Source organism: Ambystoma mexicanum, chromosome 6p (assembly GCF_040938575.1).
Source record: "Ambystoma mexicanum isolate Mex_15411 chromosome 6p, UKY_AmexF1_1, whole genome shotgun sequence".
NCBI lineage: Eukaryota > Metazoa > Chordata > Amphibia > Caudata > Ambystomatidae > Ambystoma > Ambystoma mexicanum.
In genome coordinates, this window is record NC_090935.1 from 227,704,955 (window position 1) to 227,730,923 (window position 25,969).

At 45.1% G+C, this 25,969-nt stretch overlaps 1 protein-coding gene across 2 annotated transcripts in view; it reads right to left on the bottom strand.

The window, feature by feature from the left end:
* The window catches only part of LOXHD1 (lipoxygenase homology PLAT domains 1), a 1,234,736-nt gene that overhangs the window by 396,423 nt on the left and 812,344 nt on the right, over window positions 1–25,969 (bottom strand). For both annotated transcript variants that reach the window (XM_069626921.1, XM_069626920.1), the window contains 2 exons: window positions 23,385–23,682; window positions 16,888–17,039 (listed from right to left, as the gene is read on the bottom strand). In XM_069626921.1, the coding sequence (XP_069483022.1) occupies window positions 16,888–17,039; window positions 23,385–23,682 (450 nt within the window). The remainder of the gene's footprint in view (window positions 1–16,887; window positions 17,040–23,384; window positions 23,683–25,969) is intronic.

Sequence of the window (25,969 nt, forward strand, 5' to 3'; positions counted from 1 at the left end):
AAATTTACAGATGATGAGAAGGAAGCGGCTTTGCTCAATTGTTTGGGAACTGAAGGACTCAGGCTGTTCAGACATCTCCCCGGTCCCAATGTGCACGCTGCCCCCGTTGCACCCACAGGAGGCAATGAGGGGAGTACTTGCTTATGAAACGGCTTTGGCCAAGTTGGAAGCACGATTTGGCAAGAGGGCCAACGTGGTACTTGAGAGATACCACTTTTTCTCGAGGGCTCAAGGCTCCAGCGAAGGCATAGATGCTTATGTGACTGCCCTGCGCACTTTGATAGCAACGTGCAAATTCACTGGTACCATTGATGAGTATATCCGTGACCAAGTGATGATGCGGATGTGTGATGTGCGCGTCAGGGAAAGACTGTGGATAGAAAAGGATCCACCCCTGGAAAAGGTCATTGGGATAGCCCGAGCAATTGAAGAATCCAGGAAGAGTGTGAGAGAAATGGCCGATAAAGGGCAAGCTGTGCATGCTGTGATTCCCCGCAGGACTGTCGATGCCAGAGCGAGAAACAAGGACAGCAGGACGATGCCCTCATCAAGGGAACTGTGCAGGAGATGAGGTTGGCGTGGACATGTTGCGGGTGCAAAAGAATGTCCTGCTGCCAATGTGGAATGTAGAAGATGCAAAATCAAGGGACATTATGCCCGCATGTGCAGGAGTGCTGCATCCACTAAGGAGGCAGTCAAAATGATGGACGCTAATGATGATGAGGAGGAGGTGACAATAGTGGGGTACATGGGTTGTTCCGACAAGGATGATGGTGGTACCTCTGAAGAATCATTGTTGAGTGTGGGAAGCTGGAAGAAGAGAGCTTGGGCAACACTCATGGTCAATGGAGTCCCCATGGAGATGATGGTGGACACGGGGTCTCCGTATACAATGATATCCCATGAACTGTATGTGTCTAAGTTTCACAAGAAGGTGTCTGATTTGTCTGCTTCTGACATAAACCAGTGTGCTTATGGGCGAATACCCATCAAGGTTCTTGGGTTCGAGTGGGCCAATATAGAGTTTGAAGGCTGGGTGGCCAAGGGAAAGTTATATGTGGCTCACAAAGGTGATCCTGTTCTAGGGTGGGACGAACAAGCAGCTCTGGAATTGGAAATAAGGCCAGGGAAGCCAGTCCCAGTGATGAGTGTGAGTGAAGGGAATGAGGGTGCTGTGTTGTCTACGGGACTCACGGCGGAAGTTCTGGAAAGCAAGTTACCCTCAGTTTTTACTCCTAAGTTGGGCAAATTGAAAGGTTTTGCATACAAAATAGTTCTCAAGAAAGGTTCTTTGCCTGTCGTCCATAAAGTCAGAAGGGTTCCCATTATGGCTTGTGATGCTTTAAAGGAAGAGCTTAACAAACTCAAACAATCTGGGGTCATAGAGGAAGTGGAGTGTTCGGAATGCTTGGCGCCAGTGGTTCTGGCACGCAAAGGTGATGGGGGCATGAGGATGTGCGTAGATCTCAGGGATCTTAATTCAAGCATATGGGTTGACAAACACCCCCTGCCCAATATTAATGAGATGCTTTCCTTAGTGTGTGGTGCATCCTGTTTTTCTACGTTTGACCTGTCATCTGCTTATCATCATATAGACCTGCATGTTGACTCCCACCCCCTTATATCCTTTGTTACCCCTTTTGGTGCATTTCGTTTTTGTAGGATGCCCTTTGGGTTGGCGTCTGCTTCAGCAGTTTTTCAGAGGATAATGAAGAAACTGTTTGCAGGGATTCGTGGGGTGGAATGCTTCCAAGATGACATCCTAGTGTGGGGTGAGTCTCGAGTTGAGCATGATTCGAGAGTTCTTGAGGTGATGAATGTTCTGAAGGCGAGTGGTCTCACTGTCAAACTCAGTAAATGTAAAGTGGGTGTTCCCAGCGTGACCTACCTGGGGCATTCTCTGGATGCCAAGGGTATTCACCCTAAGAGTGAGTTGGTGAAGGCATTAAATGACGCATCGTCTCCAGCAAATATAGACCAGTTAAGATCGTTCATGGGTCTTGCAGAGTATTACAGCAGATTTGTGCCTTCTGTGCAGGTATGCCGTCATAGAGAGGGAAGCTCTTACGGCTGTGTGGGCTTCTAAATATTTTAGAACCTTTCTGTGGGGAATTGAGTACACTCTTCGTACTGACCACAAGCCCTTGGTACATGTATTGACGACGAAAGGGTTGTCTCATGCATCTACTAGGATCATGAGGTGGATGGCCGATATGACAGAGTTCAATTTCAAGGTTGAGTATGTCCCAGGTGTGAGGAATACGGTAGCAGATTGCCTGTCACGTTTTCCGAGTGCTGGTAGTACTGACCAGAGTCTGGTGGGGGACGATTGTTCCTTGGTTGCTAGTGTAGTGCCCGTTGTATCGGAACCAGAATGGAGTGCAGAATGTGCGGCTGATCCTGAATTGGTTGAAATAGGACGGCACTCAGGAGTGGTGTTGTTAGTACTGGTTTGTCCAAGCTTTATGGGCATGTATGGCAAGAATTGTCTGAAGGTCCATGGGGCATGGCTAGAGGTCTGAGGTTAGTTCATCCTTGTTCCCTTAGAGGGAAGCTTGTTGGTTTGGCCCATGAGGGGCATTTGGGCAGGTCCATGACTAAGAGGGGGCTTAGAGAAGACTATTGGTGGCCCAGAATGGACGCTGATGTGGAGGATGTAGTGAAGGATTGTGCGGCGTGTTCTACCAGTGATACAAGCAAGGCTCCTGTTCTTCAACCTATCTATCCCGTAGAGGTGCCCCGTGAGGTATGGTCCAAAGTAGCGCTTGACATAATGGGGCCCATGGACTCGTTGGGAGGAGGTCTGAGATTTGTTGTGCTTATGGTGGACTATACGTCCAGATGGGTCGAGGCCACTGCCTTGTCTACTGTTACTGCCGAAAGAATTGTGGAGTTCCTCTCTGCAGTGTTTGACAGGGAGGGTGTGCCGGCTAGCTTAGTGACTGATAACGGGTCTCAGTACGTGTCGGATTACATGGAAAAAATTTCTGGATGATCTAGGTATACGTCATCATAAGGTTGCGTTGTATAATCCACAAGCCAACGGTCTGGTGGAACGAATGAATCGTTTTGTCAAGGGGGCTATTCAGTTGGTCCTTGCCAATGGTCTTCCCTGGGGAAAGGTGGTATCGGAGTCGCTCAAGGCTTACAGGCTGACTCTTTCTACTTTCACTGGTCATTCTCCTTTTGAGCTGATGCGGGGAAGGAAACCCGGCTCCAAGTTGAGGGTCCCAGCCCTGGGTGGTGGAGTCCAGTCGCAGATGGATATGCAAGGGGTTTCGGATCGAGTTCGGGTTAAGCAACAGCGTTTTTTGTGTGAGCAACTGGCCCGTAGGAAGCCCCTTCCAGTGAAGACTGGTGATTGGGTTCAGATCAAGAATCCCAGGTTTGTGGCCAAGGGACTCACAGGTATATGCATCCACGAATGGTTGTCAAGTGTGGTCATGGTTATGTAAAACTCAATGATGGGTCTACATGGAGTCTTAGGCGTGTGGTGGTGGTAGATAAGGACAAAGTGATTTCTGCCGGCGGTGTGTCGGGTGAGCTGGTAGATAAGGACAAAGTGATTTCTGCCGGTGGTGTGTCAGGTGAGCCTGGTTGTGGTGTAAATGAGGCTGAGGTGGTGTTTGGATGCCCGTTAAAACGCTCCTCTGCTGGGGAAGCCAGTTAGGGGCAAGTTGACTTTCAACCCATGGGCAGTGGAGTAGCTTTGGATGTCCAGGGGGATGAGGGACATTCCATTCCTGTTTCTGTTCATGATCGTGATACCACTGATAGTCTAGTGGGTGAATGTGATGAGGGGGTGTCTGCCTCTGGGGAGGCAGACTCTGTCCAGGGCTATGCTCATTCTGTCAGGGAGAGGAAGGTTCCCTCCAAGTTCAAGGATTATATTTTGGGTGCTATAGTTCATTAGCATCATTCTGCTTTTATTCTTCTCCATTTTCTTCAGGTGGGATCTGGGGTTGGGGCGTGAGTGTGGGGAGGAGATGTGTGTGTGTGTGTGTGTGTCCGTGTCCGTGTTGTGCGTGTGTTTGTGCGTGTGTGTGTGTGTATGCGGTTGGTGTGGATGGTTGTGTCTGTTGTTGGGTAAAGGAGAGAGAAGTGTTGTAATATGTGCTTTGCTCTTGAGTGGAATTCTACGACGTAGAATTCCACTCTTGCTCTGATGACATGTTTACATCTGTTTAAGGTTCTACATTCTATGAGCAGCTGTTATGAGTTGAAGTGGAGAGCTGATGAGTAGGCTGAGCACTGCTGGTCTCAGGCTGGTTACTATTAAAGGATCTTCACTTACCTGCAGTGTATGACTCCTTTATTACAGGCTACATGCCACGTAAATAAGGCAGGCGCCCCACAGGATCTCAGTGGCACTTACAGGCAGTAACGAGCCAATGGCGCCTTCACCTGCCCTTACCATTAGCGAGAGTAAATTGCAACATTCATGGCAATCGGCAACGTGCTCGCCTTGGAAGCAAGACGACACAGAGCCACAGAGGTTCAATCCCCGGGTCCGCGCTTCGAAACCTCTGGGTATTAAGCACCTTATAAATAACCTATCATATCATATCATACAAACTTTTCTCATCGAAACTGCAGTTGAGGAACACAGGTTTCCAGACCCCTCGATAATTTCAGAAGAAGTAGTTATAGCTGCCACCTGAAGTTTAAGAAAGCTGAATACAAGAAGGTCTTGTTTGTGGCTCTTCAGCTAATAGATTCATTCAGACTCTTTAACAAAACGAACCCTGTTCACTTCCTAGACTGAACACCCTTAGACCCGCCTGCCTCTTCCATTGCAAGAACTGCTGCCCTCATCAATGGCGCCCAGTTTTGTGTTTCTGTAAAACTTGTTGCCACCTGTAAACCTGCCTTGCTTCCATGTGCAGATTCCACACCACTTATTGAGTGCAATGCTATTGGTTGGGTAGCAGTGTTTGTCACACTAGAATCTGAAAACGGGTTTCACTCTGTCCATCCCTCAATTGGATGAGTAGAGGCATTATAAGCCACCCTAATAGCCACGATGAAGGCCAACAGAGGTCCACCGTATTATTGTCTGCCAATACCAATGTGTATGGTTTGTTTGTTTGTTTGTTTGTTTATTTTATTTGTATAGCGCTCCAAACCCAGGGGTAGAAGGGCGCTTAAGAGGACGGTTACAACGTTGAGAAGTATCTTTGTGTTGCATACTTCGTACATACATACAATACATGCATATATGATATAATGGAATACAGTTTACAGTTTGAATAATATACAGTTATCAATATACAATTTCAATATACAGTCATATACAGTACATGATCCAGTAGCCGAGCAAGGGGTGTGAGGTCAGGTGTTAGTGGAGTTATTCTTTGTTTAGGAGCCAACTGATGACCTGCTTCCTAAAGATCTGGAAGGACTCGATAGTTTTGATGTTGAGAGGTAGGGTGTTCCAGAGTTGGGAGGCAAGTACTGTGAAGCTGGCCCCTCCAACTCTTTTTAGGTGGCATCTGGACATTATCAGGCATAGATTGTTGGAGGATCTGGTGGTTCTAGTAGCAGGTTTCATGGTGAATTTGTTAGCTCGGTATGGAGGTGCTAGGTGAAATGGTGGATTTATATGTGAGGTAGATGGTTTTTAAATCAATTTTCTGACGTATGGAGAGCCATTTGCAGGCTTTCCTAGTAGTGGAAATATGCTCTCGTCTGGGAATGTTGAGGGCTGTGCGCAGAGCGTTATTTTGTAGTACCTGTAGTTTAAGTACGGATTGGTTAGCACCTAGGTACAGGCTGTTGCAGTAGTCCAATTTGGATTGTATGAGGGCTCTGGCGAGGGTGAGGCAGCTGTTGGGTGATAGGAAAGGTCTGCTGGCCCTAATGAGCTTGCCGGTGTAGGCAGAGGCTGAGGCGATCATATTGGTGTGTTTGGAGAGGTGGGTGCTGGCATCCAGATAGAAGCCGAGGGTTTTCACGCTTTTGGCAATAGGGATGGTGTGACCATCGACGTGATGTTATTGTAGCTGGGACTGAGTTTAGTTAAGGTGATGGGGGAGCCGACGATGAGGAGCTGTGTCTTCTCATCATTCAGGCAGAGGCCATTTGAGGCCATCCATGCCTGAATGATGGAGAAAATTTAGTTGATTGGGCGACGTCTGCTTGGTAATTGCCTGTGATGGTGAGGAGTATCTGGGTGTCATCTGCGTAATTTGTGTAGGTGACACCCAGACGGTCCAGTTGATCAAATAGAGGCTTTGTAAATATTTTGTACAAAGTGGGGGATACACAGGATCCCTGTGGGACCCCGCATGTGATGGGGATGGAGTCTGCTGCAGCTGTTGTTGAGAAAACCTTCATGGTTCTGTTTGCCAGGAAGGATTGTATCCATGTGATGGCAGAGGAGGAGAAGTGGGCTGCGGTGGCTAGGTGACTACAAAGTATTTTGTGGCTGACCAGGTCAAAGGCCGCTGAGAGGTCTAAGAGGAGTAGAATTGCGGCATTGCCTTTGTCTTTAATTTCATCAATCTGGCTTTTGAGATCAACAAGTGCGGTTTCTGTTCCGTGTTGAGGTCTGAAGCCAGATGGACGTATCCCTAGCAATTGGTTAGATTCCAGGTATTCCTGAATTTGGATGTTGGCGACTCTGTCCAGGATTTTTAGAAGGAATGGGACTGTGGTGATGGGTCTGTAGTTGGTGGGTATGGCTGGGTCAAGGGATTGTTTCTTCAAGAGGGGGAGAACCCATGATTATTTTAGGTTGCTGGGGATTGAATTATTGGTGAAGGATAGGTTAATAAGTTTGGTGATAAAGGAGGAAAGCTCTCTAGCTGCATCTTTTATGATCTGGGCGGGGCAGCTGTCTCCTTTGCAGTTCGAGGGTTTTAAGGAGGTGATGATTTTTTGAACTTCCGTAGTGGTAACTTTCTTAAACGTGAAGCCTGAACTGGTGTTGTTGGGCGTGGGTAGGCTAGGGTTGGTGATCTTGTTATTGGAGAGTTGTTGGCGTTTGTCCTCGATTTTGGTTTGGAGTCCTGAGATTTTATTGTTGAGGGTGCTTTGGATGCTGGTGCACCAGGATTTGTCTTTCCAACAGGTGTCTGGAGGTCAAGTAGGGTTTTCTAGTTCATTCAGAATTTTGAATAATTCTTTGGTGGAGGATCCTGCTTGAGCAATCCTGGTGTTGTATACATCTTTTTTGGTGCAAATTATCTCGCTTTTGTAAAGTGAGGATACGTTTGTGAGGTTGGATTTGTTTTCCGCGGAGGGGTTAGTCTTCCAAGTGTGTTGTGCCTTGGCTTTTTTTTTTCTGAGTAATTTGAGCTCAGGGGTGTACCACGAGTTCAGATGAGCTTTAGGTTTGTCTTTGCGTAGTTTCAAGGGGGCAACGGTATCCATTGCCCTAGCGATGGAATCATTGAAGATGTCAATCAGCAGGTTTAAGTCAGCGTTGGCCGGGAGAGCATTGAGGGTGGGTAGGACCAGTGGTGGTAGGGCTTCAACAGTGATGTTACATTTATTCCTGGTGGGACAGGCTGGTGCCGGGGGGGTATTTATTGGGAAGTACCTGTTTAGGGTTGACCTCAAGAGGAATCATGTGATGATCAGTCCATGCCAGAGGTTGGGGGTCCTTGCAGGTTGTATTGCAATTGTAAGTTGCTACCCAGTCAAGGGTTCTGCCTTTTTGGTGGGTGGGGAGTACAATGAGTTGAGTGAAGTTATGTTCTGTTAGGACATTGGCTAGGGATGCAGCATGTGCATCGTTCGGGTCCTGGTAACCGAGGTTGAAGTTCCTGAGGATCATGATTTGTGCTGATGGTTTGGAATTTTCAGTGATGAGAGATGTGATGTCTTCTTCAAAGACCCCCAGGGGGCTTGGGGGTCTGTATATGAGGTGGAGGGTGATCGTGGTTGTGGGGGAGGTTTGCAGTTTGGCTGTGAGTATCTCGCAGGATGTGAGTGACACTGTAGAGGCTGATCTGAGGTCTAGGGAGGATTTGGAGATGATCGCTATGCCTCCACCTCTAGCGTTAGGTCTATCGGCTCTGAGGAAAGAGTATTTGTCCGGGATAGCTAGCGATAAATGTGGTCCAGACGCCTCATGAAGCCAGGTTTCTGTTAGGGCTAGGAAGTCGAGGTCATTGGTAAGAATGATGTCTGCAATTTGTGTGGGGTGGGCAGCCAGGGATCTGACATTGAGTAGGGCACCTTTTAGTGGGGGAGGTATGGGCTTATTTGTCCCATTGTGCTTCGTGTTGGTTTTGGTGTTAGGTTTGGAGTTGGGCCGAGTAGTTGTAGTGGGGAGCCTGGTGCCTAGTCTGTCGTTGTGGGCTGTGAGGTTGGGAGTAAAGGAGGGGGGTTAGGCCAGGAGGCTTAGAGCGGGCGGGATGTTTGGTATTCAGTTTAGTTTGGTTAGACTTAGTGGTAGGACTGGGGTGGCTGTGTGTTGTGTTGGCTGGGGGGCCTATGTTGACATGGGAAGTGTGAGGGTGGTGGTGAGTGGGAGGGAAGGGGGAAGCGGTGGGTAGGAACGGTGTGGGGAAGGGGATGGGGTGGTGTCTGGGGCACCTTAGTTTAGCCAGGCCGTCCTGGTAGGCTATGTAGCTGTTACTGCTACAGGATACGTTGTCCAGCGTTATGCAGAAAGGGAACATGGTTAGGGCAAGCCAGAAGATCATGGTCTGGCAACAGCGGTGCGTAATGCTGGAGGCTGGTGGCACTAGACGTGGAGCAGGCCAGACTATGGCTGATGGTGGCTAGTTTGAGCCGGGTAAGGTAGGCTTGAGGGGCAGTAACCGGTTGAAGAGTAGTGCACTCGAGCTAAGGTGCAGCAGTTTTTGAAGTTAGGGAATGATAATTTAAACTAAAAAGCGGGGGGGGGCAGCCTTGGGCTTCAGGAGAACACATTAGTTAGAGAAACAACCAGATTGAAAGGCACAATTGGTCGAAGTGCTCCTTAAAGCACTATAATAGCTTTGGTTGAAAAAGCATCTTGATTCGAAATAGCACATGAGGTTAGACTAAACCTAGAATTGGGAAGCACAATTGGCTAGAAAAGCAACCAAATTCAATGGCACATTTGTTCAAAGTGTACCTAAAGCACTATAATAGCATTGGTGAAAGAGCATCTAGATTCGAAATAGCACATGAGGTTAGACTACACCTAGAATCACAATTGGCTAGAAAAGCAACCAAATGCAATGGCACATTTGGTCAAGGTGCACCTCGGAGCACGATAGTTACTTTGGTTAGGGAGCACCTAGGTGTGGGATAGTCAGACATAAGGATAAGCAGGGTACACAGTAAACAGTACACATGAGTATGCAGTCAGCTCACGACTGGCTCCGGACAGTTGGTTCTGAATAAGGTAAGTACCTGCAATGCCTTGCAATACCGCAATGGAAAGGGATCTGGCCCCACATGCACCACAGTGCGCAAACAGGAGCAAAACAGGCGCTTGTCTCTGCGGCGCTTTGCTCGTAGTGTGCCGGCTTCCGCCTGCCGGCGGATGTGACTCGCTTAAGGAGCTGCTGTTGCTAGGCAGCCAGTACACAATAATAAAGAGCAGCCATTTTGAGTGCGCATGCGGGCGATTTCGTCGGACCGAACGTGAGTGAAGCACAACGTGTGCCTGCAATATGGTGTGCGGTGGGTCGTTGGGCAAAGGATCCCTCAGGGGCGCGGAAGCAGGAATGAAGGAGGGGTGGTGGCACAGGGATCGTGCTCACTTCTTCGTCTCCTCGAGTTCCTGGTCCGGCATCTGGAAGCTGTGTTCGCACAGCGTGGTGGCGGACATCTGGTGGGAGGGCTGCCCACTCCGAGGCATCTGTTGCAATGGTAGCCCAGGAGCAAAACAGGCGCTTGTCTCTGGGTCGCTTTGCTCGTAGTGTGGAGGGTTATGATTCGTGTTGGATACATCATTGGTAGAATTCCTCCTAATAACCAAAGGGAGGCACCCTGTCTGATGTTGATAGGGTACACCAGGTAACTAACATAAGACACCACACTAATCAGTTTGGTTCAGCAGCATCTTGGAATGCGTCAGGCAGACTTAACAGTTTGTGTGGTGTACTAGATTAACTCTGACTGAAAGGTATTTTAGATTTAATGACCGATGCTTTCACCAAATAGTAGAAACAGTGATGGGTTCTATGATAGCGCTCAACATCGGCAATCTTTTAAACATGTTTTAACATTTAAAGGGGGGGGGTTATTTACCCAGTTGATAAAAACCTTCCACGTCACATCAGTTTCTAGAAAAGGTATATTGATGACATTTTGGTGGTGAAGCGCGGTACACTGAAGCAGGAACATGATTTGGAGAATTGGCTCAATACACTAGAGCCCCATTTAAGATTCATACCCATAGGAAATACTCAGTAGTATATCAACTTTGTAGAAATAACAATGTATGCATCAGAGGGGATACATAAAGTAAAACCCTTTAACAACCCTACTGACCAGAATTCCCTTCACAGATAGGGTATTACCCTAATTGTTCGTTTACAATTGTTCGAATGAACAATTGACCGAATTTAAAGGGTCACAATTGACCTTTTCACAATTGACCGTATATATATATATATATATATATAAATATATATATATCTGTTTGGTAATATATATATATTTATATATATATAGGGGTTTTGGGGGTTTGGCGTTAGGTGGGGGGTTGTGGGGGGTTTCCCCCACATATATGTTACAATTGACCTTCACAATTCGGTCAATTGTGAAAAGGTCAATTGTAATCCGAACAGTTGTAAAACGAACAATTCGTATACAACCACAGATCGGACTTGTTCAGTCCTTGGAGTTTTCGGGACAATCTCCCTATTAGACAGTTCCTACGTTTGAGGAGGAACAGCACGGATAAGAAAAGTTATGAGATCAAAGCCACTAAATTTGCCCAAAATGTATCTGTTAGAGGTTGCCCAAAGAGAGTGCTCCAACATTCATGGAAAAGAGAGAACCACAGGGAAGACCTTCTTACACCAGCCACTGGAAGCATGGTGATGTTAAACGTCTCTACCCACCTATCCTTCCACATCAAGGACGTTTTACTAGGGAGCAAGCATATGCTGCAGAGCGGCCCGATCCCCCACACTCCACCTCTTTCTGTGTACAAGCTTAGCAGAAGTGTCGGGGACATTTTGGTTCACATGGATGTTAGAAAAAAGGATACATCTAAGCAATAGACCTTGTCAGAGAAATGGGGGTGCACAGTTCCCAGAGGGCATTATCCATGCGGCTCATGTATCGCATGTAAACTCACAACATACAGAAAAAGTACAAGACAGACTGACTACCCCTCTCTAATGGTCCTGTGAAGGCACAGGTTTGGATACAGAAAGACTGCTTACTAATTATGCAGACTAAACACCATGTGGGAAAGAAATTATTTCAACTGAATACAGTATAACAAAATCATAAATCACTTTAATGTTAATTCATAAAAACATCCTAAAAAACATTATTGGCCGAAAAGGAAAACTAAATATATTTTTTCCTATGTCATGCATATTGTAAACAATTCATATCCTAAAAGAACATTCAAATTGTTGAACCCCGTATGAGTGGAATGAAAGGTATGACTGGTTCACGTGAGTTTGTAAAATGTATGAGTGGAATGAAAGGTATGACTGGTTCACGTAGAAGCCAATAATGTTTTTTAAGACGTTTTTATGAATTAACATTAAAGTGATTTATGATTTTGTTATACTGGACCATTAGAGACCATTAGAGAGGGGTAGTCAGTCTGTCTTGTACTTTTTCTCTATGTAGACACTCCCTTCCATCAGACTTGACCCCCCAACAACAAAAATAAGGGAGTACCCCCACATATAGCCCAACTCACAACATACTACTGAGATTGCCAAAGTTTTTAATCATTGGCCAAACAAATGGATTGTACCAATTGTAATGCATCAGGTGTTGTGTATATGATTCTATGTCCATGTTTATAAGAAATACATAGGCATGACAACTCGACTGATGAAACTGAGGATGAACAAACACATGAGATGCTTTGGACCTAAGAAGAGAAGCGGACCAATGGTTACCCATTATATGAAAGCAGAGCAGAATGGAAATGATACTGAATGGGCAACAGTCATGAAAGAGCCAGAAAGGACAACATCGACTATACACTCAGAAATGGGCACAAAGGCTCATTGTTCTCACGAGGGTCCATGAACAATGTCTGATTGAAGAATAGGAATGGCTCCTATAGCCTGGAGCATTCATTGCTGGCACAATGAAATCAGCAGCAATCCAGTAGGCTGGTATCTTTTAACAAGATCATCCTATTGGTTGTTTTGAAAGCCAGAAGAAAATCATTTTATGCATATTAAAAGAGTCTCTGTTTGAGGTGAGTGCCAGCAGATGCACAGTATTTGTTCAGATTTAGTATTAAGAACACTCCCTTCTCAGATAGGACGTGTTTAATCCTAGGAGTTTCCGGGACAAATTCCCTATTGCTATTCTGAGAAATGGTCCTCTTGCTATTTCGTCCTAAAGTGTCTCCCTCCATCTTGAGGATTGGAAGAAAATGGTAACATACATTTGATTTACAATTTCTACTAGCAGGTAACCTAGTCATGGATATCAAAGAGGGATACATTGTATTCAAATATGTTTCTTGCTCAATTTTTGCAGTGGCCATTAAGAACCCAAAACATAAACAAAATCTCATGTCACGTTTAGCACCTCCCACCTCAAGATATAATTGGTCCTGTCTTATATAGATTAAGGAAATGTTATTGACATTGTATTCATATGTTTTTGCATATAAACCTTTTCAGTTTTTGTCAATATATTTGTGCATATGATTTTTGCTGAACTATTTACTTATGGGTGATGCTTTTGAGATCGGATGTGTCTGTGTGTGTGTGTGTGTCTGTAGATGTTTTAGGCAATAAAGTTAGTAGAAGCCAGGGTCACTATCCATGTGCCACATTAATAACAACGTTCAATAAAATGAAATCTAAATTGATTGTATGTTTAGATTATGTTATAACTCATATTTATTATTTCAGTTCATAGCCGAGAAGGTGATTAGGGTCTAAGACTGCTCAGAGAAGTGTTTCTAAATCGAACTGTCACGCCCCTTGACGCACACGGTAGCGCGTCACGGCCGACTGGCGCGACCGGGCAGGGGATGGCAGACGTTGCGGGTGTTAGAGGTAAGTGTTTGTGTGCATGTTGAGGGGAATGTTTGTAGTCTGAATGAGAGATAGGCATGGGGTCACTTTCCAGGAGATCCTAGGGGGATAGAACCCCCCCAAAAAAAGATATTTGTGAATATTAAACACTGCACTAAACCGGCTGAAAATAAATCAGTCTTTTTTACACACAGTCTCCAATATTCGAAAATATCACAAACAACTGTATGAACATGGCAAGGCAGGGAAGAAGTGATTTGCCAAGAATACCTCGCTTGGATTGATGTAAAAAAGGATTAAATGGTGAGCTGTAGCTTGTGAGGGTCTCACCTGGATATATAAATGCAGAATGTCCCTATAGCTTAATGTCTGGAAGGGATGGGAAATGATCACGTATATTGGAGCCCAATTGGTTGATGTCGAGTTCAATTTGAGCATCGTTAAGTTTTTTTACAACTATTTTTACAACTATAAATACATATCTACACACAGTTGGAAAACGTTTAAAACATGTCAGGTTTAGCACCAATAAAAAGTTAAAATATATCAATATTGGGCACACCAACAATAATATTTAATGTATTATTAAACACAAAACAATATCAAATAAAACGGGCATTGCTGCACATGAGTGAATAGTCTTGTGTGTGTTGCAGTTGCAGTTGAGTTTGTACGTTTTGCAGTATTTTTCATATTGATTTTATGCGTGTCGACTGCACATACGCTATTTTCGTCTTCAAAAGTTAAAAGCACGATTCTTTTTATGTTAGTTATATCATTGTAGAAATTATAGAAGCAGAGAATCTTGAGATATTGTGCACTACATTTGACACCAGATCCCCTAGGATTTCATGGGGGAAGCTGGTACCCTCATCCCCAGGGAACATCTATATATTTCTCCATGAAATAGATAGCAAATGCCCCCAACTAGTGTACAGCCATATCCACCAGGAACTTCTTCTTCTGCCTTCACTCCCCCTCTCCCCTGCTGATCTGTTCTCTCTTGGCCCTGTGCACCTGGCCACGGTCTGTCCTTTGGGCCCAGGTACCTGCTCATCCTGCCACCCTCCCGCACTGCCTCCGGGCCACCCCTTGCACTGGGGTCTGTATCTGTCCCCTTTCCTTCCTGCACTTATCAGACCTACCCTGTCTGCTGCCTTAAACCTAGCACTTGCAAATTGCTGGCTGCATTACCACTGTTTGTTGCCTTTGTTATGTATTGTTATTTATCTGTTTCTCCTCTGCTTCGCACTTTCCACTTCTCCCCCCTTCCATGCACTTTTCCCCTCCCCCCTCTCCCATGCACTTGCGCGTTCTCAATGTCACTGGGCCTAGTAAGATCGCTGTTTTGTTCTCCCCTGTTCCCCTCTCTTGCCTTGTTGCGCTCTGAAACACTGGTGTACGAGCGCGATAGAAATCAAATATCAATCAAAACGTAGTTCCTGGGGTTGCCTTTAGGGATAGCACTATTGATGAGCCCAGGGTATTATAAATCATCAAGGGCAAAGGTAACACATATGGTAAGGTAGTTATCAGGGTCGGACTGGGACAAGAAATAGGCCCGGTCACCCAAAAAAAAGTGGCCCACCCATCGCCTCAAAAAAAGTGGCCCACCCCTTGCCTCAAAAAGTGGCCCACCCGTCGCCTCACGACCCTTGACCTCTGATGATATCACCGGAAGTGATGTCATCTGACCCCACCCCAAAGTGACATCCCAGGAAGCGATGAAACACAACCTTTCACCCCTTGACAAAACAGGAAGGGGCATCAAATAGCATTGTTCCTAAGTACACTACGAAAAATATGGTTATGATTTCACTAATGTGATATACATTTCATACAAGAATGGACACCATATGTATCATTAATATATGTGTATATAGATCCATATTGTCAAATTACTGTGAATGCAAGCAGACGACCAAGACCAAATGATAATATATTATTGTATAGGGCTTACGCTTAAGCTCTTTTTTATAGAACAAATATACATACAATATCACCCAACCTGTGTTGGCACTCATTTATCGACCTAAGAAGGATGAAAAACCTTTTGGAAAAAAAGAAAAATTAGAAAAGAAATATATATCTTTTTCAATTTTTTTTCCCAAACCGGCCCAGCATGGCCAGAAACCGGCCCCCACTTCCCAGGGCCGATTTCGGCCTGGCCACCCGAGAGGCCGAGGGGCCAATCCGACCCTGGTAGTTATGGAACTTTGGGAAAATGCAGGGATGCTGCTGCAGAGGTGTGGCTTATCCCTCAGGGTCTCAGAGGGCATTACATGCCAAATAGTGGTAGGGCAGGCAGGATGATTCTTGAGGTAGGTAGCAGGTTGTCTTCTTCCTTTTGCAGTCTACTGTGCAGACCTGCTGCCTCCAGTGCATGAAGAAGTCTTTGATCCATGTTAGAGATCCTAATCCATTTGTGAAGTTGAGTGATCTGTGCATCGTGATATACCGTAACATACGCTAATTAGACCAGCACGATAAGTGCTGTCAAATAGCTCTAAACCCAGGGATTTCAGGGGGTCTTCTTTCAAATCTGTAGTGACTGTTTTGGCTCTTCTGACAGGCTTGAACCTAGAGTATGGGGAGGCAGCCATCCAGCACACATGCTCAGATCCGTGGGACAGGCAGCGCCTCTGCCTGGGCGAAATGGGTTTCCGTATTGTTCTGCCACACACTCCAACATTGTGAAGCTTGCCAACAGACCCCTGTACTGTTTACTTACTTCTGCATTGGTGTGTGTGTAGGGATTAGGGTTTTCGGTCATGTCACCCCCATAACTGAAAGGTCTCCACTGGCTTGATTTGAGGTCTATAATAAAATTTAACAAGGCTATCGATTCTGAAATGTCAGGTTCTTCCGTATGTAGACGCGATGATAGGAAGATCAGGGGGCCTTTACAGTTTTCAGAGGCAAGAGACCCGCTGGGTTCTCGAGGACTACGGCCTTCAAAGGGTCTTTTTAACGTTTTGTAGTTTCTGTATGGAGAACTGTTGTCTCTTCCTACATTTTGAAAAGACCTGATTTTGGTCCCAATGATTCAGTTGCGTCCTTATAAAAGTTTTCTTTCATTCAGATTTTTAATCTTCCCTTTTTCTGTTTTTTTAAAGTGTTTTTATCTTGTTAGTCTTGCAATGTAGATTTGAAGTATTGCGTTCTATCATGATTACAAATGTAATCTAATCTGTTTAAGAACTACAAGATAGTTCATATCATGTTTGCGCTAGAAAAACCGTCAATAAAAAAATCTAAAAATTGGCCCTCCACCCACCACACCATAGAACAACTAATAATACAATCTATTGAGAGCAAAACAAAGGGGAGTTTATTGGTAGGAGAAACAGTGAAAGCCCGTGTAAATGCCAAAGCACTGGCTCGATGCGGTCAAGCATCCAGACAGCGCCCCCCGTGGGTCCTTTGTGGTGCGTCCAGTGACCCACAGGCTGTAGAACGATGTGGGACAACAGTTTGCATTTGACCTATACATACTGTAGTCCAGCTATCTGCCACAAAGCTGCTCACTTAGAAACAAGGTACCAATCTTAATTAAGATCTATAGCTGGGAGTTGACAAGAAGCAATTCTGTTTGAGGGCGCCACCCCCTGACTCCCCTTCATTCCCCACTAGTGCAAACTGCGCGCGATAGACAGAATGAGGGAAATGAGAGACCCAGGATAGACAGCAGGAAGACCATGACTCCAGTCCTATCATAGAGTAGTCAATCAAGCCTACAATTCCGTACCTGGCCCTTCTCGAACTTGTTCAGGTGGTTGGACTTCTTGAGCTGGCGTTCCCCAGTGTCTCCGATCTCCCCATAAAGATTGACGTAGACGTTGGCGTCCGTGCCGGCGCCCCACACACCCCCAGTGAAGACGTGGACTTCATAGGAGTTTTCTGAAAGAGATGGATAGTGTGGATGGGGGTAAGAGGGCGCACGTGGCTCTACGTGTGCAACTGTCATGCAATTGACATGCGCGCCGCTTTCATATCGTGGTGCAGATTGAGACCAGTGTCCAGATAATTACAATGTTCAATTCAACACATCCCTAACCTTTGTTCGAGTAATGTTCTGTTGCATGTTTGTAATGATGTGCAAACATTCAATGAAGAGAGAAACAAAGTTGTAAAACACACCATGTTGATGGCACTAGGGTATACATCCATGTTTTTAAACTCTTTTTTTCACAGAAAAGTAAGATGCAAAGCGTGGCAGCGTCAGACTAGTTTTCGAATCACACAAAATCCAAGCTGTCATGCCTTTTAGATAAACACCAAGTGAGGGTAAAAGGAGATTCTGAAAATTAGGCCAGACAAAATATAAAAATATAAACATATGATAGTTTTAGAAACCTTGTGGCAGTTGGCTGCGGCCATGCTTCATATATTTTAAACAAGCATTGTCAAAGCCAACAGTTTTAGCTTTGACGTAGGTATTTGTCAAGCACCGCCACCATGCATCCTGACTCACACAGTTTGACACCTGCTGCAACCTTATGGGCAGCTAGCACTACCATGTGCCAGGTGCTGCCATGATATGCCCATGAGCGTACCTCATATGGCAGGCCTTCCCTGCACATGATCACTTTCTAATACCAGTCAATCCTCAATAAAGTCATGCACTAGTACCACTGTAATCCCAAAAGCCCTGTGAGTTGCAATGTGCATTTCAATGCACTTTTGGGGGCAAGGGAATGCCTGAAATGTCATTTTACACAGGGTTCCCCTTCAGTTCCTCCTTAACAGATTTTAGGCATTCGAGACAAAAGGGTCATGGACAGGTATTGAGAGAAGTAGAGGACTCTGTAGATTGTGTGGATGTTCAACCATTGAATCCCTATGGCACCTGCTGATGTGCTGTGAAAGCCTAGCAAAGTTCAGAATTAAGTGTTTTAAATCATATAATAACCAGATCAATATTTATATGTTAGACGAAATATGGAATGCATTCATGCAAGGTGATGATCTTAATCTTATGTATATTATGGTAAAATTCTATCTGAGAATTGTTGAGATTTTAAAATGTTTAGCTTAATGATGAAAAATGTATATTTGTGTAGAATAGGAGTTTTAGGTATGCATTGATTACATTTGTAGAATTTGGGATTGTTGTTTATTGTGATATGTGTTGTATTGTTTGTACATGCATCAATGCTGTATATACAAAGCGTGATAGCTGTATGTATTTTAAATAAATAAATAAATACAATAAAAAATGAACAGATTTTACGAGCGCACCGCCGCCAGATAATGAAACTCTGCACAGGCTTTAAGACTAAGCACTCGCCACGCCGGAGTAAGTGGAGTGGCTTTCTCGTGTGTTGCAGCAGAAGTCGCTGCAACAGGCTGCCATAGTCGGTCATCTCATCTTTTGCAGAGCCCTTAATAGCATGGGGTTTCCCCAGTACACAGAAAAATGAACCTCTTACTAGGAAGTTTACAGATGCCCACTCTACCAACTGAAGTTTCAAAACCCAACCAGTATTTCCTTAAAGACAAGCGCCAAGAGGCCCCTTTTCATGGTCATCAAACACTGCAGCAACCATTAGCCATGAAACACCCTGTACTTAGGAGTTCATTCATGCAGTAGCCTTCCTCCTGCGAATTTTAAATCACGTTTTATTGGACCAGCGCAAATATAGGTAGGGTACATTTGTACATTAGCATTTAGGCCCACTAAGGCCTGTGACATGTAGGGTGCACAACAGATCTGGCAAGTGCAGCGCCGATTCCTTGAGCTACCCTGTTTGCTTTCCCATAGTGCAAATACACCTACAACACAGGGGCTATAAGTGTACCAAAAAAAGTAGTGGAACTGTGGTCTGGGCAGGGGAGAGGGTAGGCGGAAGCCCAGTGCAACATGTGACAAGGTGTCATGCAATAGGCTAAGTGGCTAGTAACTAAGGCTCCTATGACAACTTTGCACTTGCACAGGGCCATGAATGGACACATCCTCTGTATAGAATGGTGACTATGGTCATAAAAAGCAGAGGAATGTCAAACAGCAAAAAATAAAAGTAGTGGGACATCGCTCCCGACCGTTCCCGCTCACTTCGATCACCCCATCCAAGGGCTGCCTGTCAGGGGATGTTGCTGCATGCTTTGCAGCCAGCGGCGAGATGAAGAAAGAGAGTTCTGCCTGGAGTATAAACCTTTGTATAAACACAAAAACATGATTTTCTTTGAATATTTAAATAGTGGTACATACATGTTTGTCCCATATGGACTACAGCCATCCATCTTGATAAAAATGTCACTTAATTGCAGATGTATCCAATCTACCATTGCCTATCATGTACACAAACACATACACCACATTTTCATTTCACACCTATATTAAAGGCAACACTGTTGGCTTTGCCAGTGCGTGCTTTTGATTATACTGCACTGGAAATCTCACCTGTGTCTCTGGTTGAGACGGATTGATTACCTCTCTGAGCTGTACCATGACCCAGTAAAGTAAAGTTCTACAGCCATTAGCTTGCATCAAATAACCTTACTGTGATAGGGAGTAAGATAACAGCTCTAGAATAAATAATACTCTGTAGAGGCTGAAATAGCTCCTTATAGCAGCGGGATAGTAAAGCCAGGCAGCACACACTGCTAGCACCAAGAACTAGTGGCAGAAATGTGAAGGACGAGGGTCGCATTCCATCTTCCCCCTCCATACCAATAACTTATTTATTTATTTCATTTATTTGTAGTGCGCGTAGACAGGGCCCGGAGGCATAACAGCGCAAGGACGTGAACAAAAAACAACAAAACACAAAACAGGGTGGATCAAAAGTGGGTGCGTTCACCAAAAGAGGACAGTTTTGAGGTCATGTTTAAATTTCCCAAAGCTTGAGCAAGTTCTTAAGTCGGGAGGTAGGTAATTCCGCTGTCTTGGCACTGTATGGGGGAAGTAATCCCGAGCCACGATGGCCAGCATTGATTTGGGAATAAGCAGGAGATTGGGGTTGTTTGACCGGAGAACCCTCCTTGGCGGTAGCCATTCTAGTCTGTCTGTGAGGTAACTTGGGCTTTTCTCGTGAAGGCATCGATATGTGATGCAGAGGGTCCGATAAGTCACTCTACTTTAACTGTGGCGGAGGAGGCCCAAAAGAGCTCCCTGAGCGACAATTAAAAGACGTCTCTGCGGTTTTTATTCTGATGCTAATTGCATTCTTTAAAGATTGTTAAAGGTGTTTACCTCTTCGGATGTTTTCCTTTTAGAGAAATGCAGGAACACTTTCTATGCCTCTCCTCTGGGCTCCTAAAGAGAGTTGCGTGCAGTATTCGGCTCACACCATGGTGTGATCTCTGCCAAGTAAAAATAGGCAAGTGCCACAAGGTGTCTTGTCTATAAATCCTTAATTACTGGAACCACAGTGCTTGCAAGTTGAGGTGCGGCAGTTCAGAAATATTCACTTGTTGGCGACAACTCTCACCAGGCTCTTGTGCTTGCACATTACTTTAAAGACACAGACCCCTCGCCTATACTTGAGGATTTGTTATTTTCAGTCACCTTTTACTCAAGGACAGTGGCATACTGCTTCCGGCAGATGTCAGTACTGTGAGAAACCTGAAGGTGTCTCCATGACTAGTCCCCGGGGGTCTGTCATCTAGGCGGCCAGGACATGGCCGTCGCTATTGGATTCAGTTCCTGGGGGTCGACCAGTGAGGGAGGATTACCTGGACGGGGGTGTCCTCGGGGAGTGGAAGTGGGACACCGAGGGGTGGGAAGCAGTACCAACCCCTTCTTATAAGACCTTTTTCCCAACCTCTCACGTAGGATGCTCAAACACTCTACCCACCCCACATTTCTGACACAAACACTTTCACATATCACGAAGGACGACAGACTAACACTTGAGCCATTTCACTGATATGCCCTAACACCTGGGTTAGGCAAATCGGGCAAATGACCAGAACCACACACACCTGATGGTCCTTTCCCTTCCCCGCAGGGATAAAAGGCGGAGAACGAGAGCACAATACGAGCAAGGCAGACCGCACAAAGAAAGAGCTACCTCAGCTCGGCAGTTCAAGAGGAGGGGAAAGACGGTGCAAACCGCGAGCGTGACAAGGAGAGAAGCGACCTTGCCCTTTCCAACCAAGGACTGTGATACCTCTGCAGAAGGAATCGTAAGACCGCAAACAATAGCCAGCGTGTGTTGCAGCAGATGTCAACGTTACAAAGGGCCCGCCTCTGCTAATAACCAAGCCAGGGAGAGATACTTGTCTCCGTAGAACAAACCTTGACTCCATAGACAAAAAAAGCCAAGCGGTTTATCACAGCCAGTGAATCGAGGGGAGAGCTGCTAAGAAACCGAATTGTGTTGAGTGAAAGTAGCAAACAGCTAATTGAACTGTGAAAAAATACAAAGAACTGTTGATACCAAAAGGGGGAAAAACCAGGAACAGACGAGTCAGGCTCCACGTGGGTACTCACTCAGGAAACTCTGGGTGATTACTCAATTGTAAGAACTACCAATACAAGAAGGCCTTGGGAAAGGCGAGAAAGTGGTCAAAGTTGTTATACAGGGGTCCAGTAAAATCCTCTGTACAGCTGAACGTCTTTGGCTGACAGATGATTGTGAAGCTAAGGGAAATTAAATCCGCTTCTTAAGAACTGACTGAGAAATTGTGCGATTGATAAAGTTGGCAAGAGTGAACAGAAGGAGGGATGCCGATGAACAGGGGGTGAAGTCTAAAGTCCCGATGTACAGTGTGTTGACAAGAGTGAACCCGGCAGAAGGATGTCCACAGTGAACTGTTCAAAAAGACATTAAGATTCGTGAATGTCACAGAAGAGATTGTTTGGAGAAGCCGTAGTTAACCCGTCTGAGGGAAGCTACTATTAAGAAGGGTCTGAGCCCAGAAGAGGAGGGACCCTGGGGTGAAAAGGCATCACCCAATGTACATGTGAAAAGGAACTCTTTGTTTATTATTTTGGATACATCAGGTCCACGGAGGCAGGAGGCTTTTTTGTAGAAAATAGACTTAACCACCAAAGGCCCAGATTACTGAGAGCAGAACTGTTAGCTCGTGCTGGGAAAGCTCGAGCATGTGCTGTGCTCCAGAATTTTACCTTGTCCTGTGCTGAAAATGTGGTGAAGGGAAACCCCGGTCATAGCACCCTAACTTATTATTTGTGAACACTTCCTTCTTTCTTATGAAAATTATCCCACACTTCTTTTTGTATTTAGTGTAAGGATTGGCAATAGGCCCTTTTATTTGGCAAGATACCACTCAGACTGCCTTATTATTGTTTGATGGTCTAGGCATGGTGTCAGGAGAGGGATGCCACTCAATTGAAACAAATTGGGGAACCCTACAGTTTAAGAAACTTATAGAGCCTCTAACCCTTCCATCGCCACCAACGAATCAATAGTGTTTGATATCTGCATTAGTAGGGAAGCTATTATCCCTCCTGGGAAAAGAGGAATGATTCAGGGTGTTACATATTATTGGCCCCAAAATCTGGCCTAGAATGCAAGTTCGGGATAGACGTCTTACCAGGCGTTATTGATCCCGACCTCCGGGGAGATGTGAAGGTTCTCTTACAGAATCATGATGAGATCCTGTTTGAGATACGTCAAGGAGATGAAATTGCCAGGGGATTTTAGAAAGGGAGTTATTCCCTCAGTCTAAAGAAAGTGAACCAGATAAAACAGACAGAGGCAACTTAGGCTATACTGTTCCCACCATGAGTTCCTTACAGTACGAACTTCCTTGCTTGGCTGCATTGTAAAATTGATTTGCATTTCTGAATCTTGCTTTATGTTAGTATCCATTACTCGGCACACGTGATTTGTACATTTACATAATGGTGATCGTGGGACTCCCTTAAGCTACTTCGCCATACAAATAACAAATGGTGCATTGGACGCTGACACATGGCCTGTGGGATAATCAGGAGTAGAACAAGATGGCCGTCCTGGAAAGAACTTGGTCCATACAGGAATGAATGCCCAAATACATGAGCAATTACGCTTTTAGAACTGGTGTTAATGACATTACTTGATATAAGGGAAATCTGTTATCTTGCAGAGCTCAGACTTCCTTGTACACAATGTGTTCATGGGACATTTCTTGGACTGTGTTGCAAACATTTCTTCTACCCAAACCGAGATTCGTCTGGTTGTTGCTGAATCTAATTGAATACGTTGCATGATTGATCGATTAGTGTACAGCCTATTAAAGCTCTTCAAACATAAACGTTTGTCATGCAGTGATTTCTCTCTGATTGCAACTTACCTTCAAGGCCCGCTCCATCTTCTGGCAACAGCTCCACCACTATTTCCCCGTCTCCTTCCCCCTTTGCCAGCCAGCGCTGGCACAGGAAGTTGTACTCTTCTACCACTTCGTCTATTTTTGGTTCCTCATCCTCATCGCTGGATTTCTTCTTTTTTTTCTTTTTCTTCTTATCGGGCTCGACCATCTTCACCTCTAGTCTCTTGACCCTGACACTTTCCAGGTACCAGCCGTCGCCAATGCCTTTGCCGTCGTGACCAATCCGAAGCTTGAGGATCTTTCCGACGTCTGCAGCTTCCACCTGGGACGCAAGTCATGCTCATTAACAATGAAATGTGAATTTTCCAATTTCATAAGCAATTCTAAAATCTAATAGCAAATGAAGTTTTATTTAATTTTTACTCAGCACTTTTGGCCTTTTAATATTTTATTCAAGAATGATTATTACACTAACAATTCGGGAATCAAAATAAAAGAAAAAGAACACAATCAAAAAGCAAACAAGAAAGATCTAATTAACATTCAGATTTATAAATAGAATACAAAGATACTTTTTTGCATTTTCAAAATGTATATCTTTCTTCTTTTTACCCTTGCCCTTCCAATTTTCTGCCTACTAAAAAATCTAAATGTACAGCTTTACCTGGTAGTGGAAGTGACTGTTTGCAAATATTAGACCTTTCCCAGCAGCCAAATCACCATCCTTCCATTTCATATTTTTTTGTTGTTTTGTTTTTCTTTTATTGTACTTTCAGCTTTAAAATCCATTAAAACTTTACACAAATACATTAATACACAGTAAAATAAAGGTAACACTACCTTACCATTTTAAAATTTTTGGTTAAAACCTTCAACACTAAAAACCACAAATTAGTCATATTAAAATGCAATTAAATCATTTTAGAAGCTATTCCTACCACTCCATCTACTCTGTCATCCCAATTAACATTAAAAATTGAAACAAACCTTTGCTTAAATGGTAAGGGATCCTAGACCAACACATCTTCCAAACCATCAACCAGTATTGCTGCCATAACAGAGCATATTAAAGCAATATGACCCGAGTGGCAGGGGCATTACCGACTCAGGTAATGTTTCCAGCGCGTCCGTTCCCGAAATAAAGGAGCAGAAGGTAAGTGGGGTTGGGAGGGCAGGAGTAGAAGTAAAAAAACGTTTTTTTTTAAAACGTACCTGCATCCCTGGCGGGGGACGATGGAAGCATCCAGCCGCGTGGAAGCGCGGAGCGGGGATGGCCCCGCTCCGCATCTCCACACGGCTGGAGGCTGCCATCGTCCCCCACCGGGGACAAAGGAGCAAGAAGGTAAGTGGGGGTGGGGAGGGCAGGGAGGAAGAAGAGAAGGGAAAAAAACAAAAAAGGCATAAGCGAGTCCCCGGCGGGGGGCGAAGGCAGCCTCTCAGCCGTGGGGAGGCTTGGAGCGGGGATGCCACGCCCCCCGCTGAGGACAAGGCGGCTGGAATCCCAGCCGAGAATTGAAGGATTCTCAGCCGTGTAACGACCCGGCGAGAGCCAATCAGAATGCGTGTTGCATTCTGCTTGACTCTCGCCAGGTACTAATAAGCGTTGGGATATAAGTGCTTCGCATTCCAAAAATAAATGCTCTGATGTTTCCTTTGGGAAAGAGCAGAATCTACAGCAGTCTTTGGTCTCCTCTATTCTTTTCCATTTTGCCCATATATAGGAATGTTGCCTCTCGCAGCTCTGACATAAACATCATAATCTATTTATCAATTTACTGCGATCCTCTTGTTCGAAAGATCAGTTTGTTTGACTTGCTCAGCCCGGTCTTGGATGGCATCCAATGTTCTTTCTTTCCCTTATCTCGGATGGATGCTTCCATACTTTTAGTTTTGATGGCTTCTAAGTGAGGGCTGGGTAGTGCATTGCCACCTCATCTTTATAAATGTCTCGCCATCTTGGGTGTTGGAACATGTAATATGTAAAACCTTGCCTTTGCCCTTGTAGCTAAACTACACTTTCTGGTACATGGTAGTTGCTATTCCATTTGTCACGGATGAGATTAAATCATAAGGTATTTGGGGAACATTATATTGTTAACCAAGGCATTGATGTGAAATTGACACATTTCATTCATGTTTCTACGGGAGGACTCTGGAAAATGTTGCATTTTCACACCAATTCGTGGAGGCATGCAGTACTTTGGTCCACTGACAGAACTGTGCATGCCAAAAAAGAGCATTCTAAAGGGAGAGAGAATGGAATCTGCACCCCACCTCAGTGCACTCAGCCTCCTGCTAGAGCAGATGGAGGGAAGGCACACACGGACACCATGCTGCTGTGTTCATGCTCTCTACCTAACCAGCCCACCGTCCAACCCCTTTGTCAAAGGCAAAGAGGCCAGGGATGGGGCAGTGCACAGCAAGTGCAAAGACATTGCTTTTCTCTAGCACAGCCAGATCTTGTACAGGGCAGGGATGGGGTACTGCATAGCAAGTGCAACAACATTGCTTTCCTCTAGCACAGCCAGACTTGTACAGTGTTGGCAACCGTAGAAGAGCACAGCAGACTTGCTTCCTCTATCACACCAGTAAACTCATCCCCAAAGGCA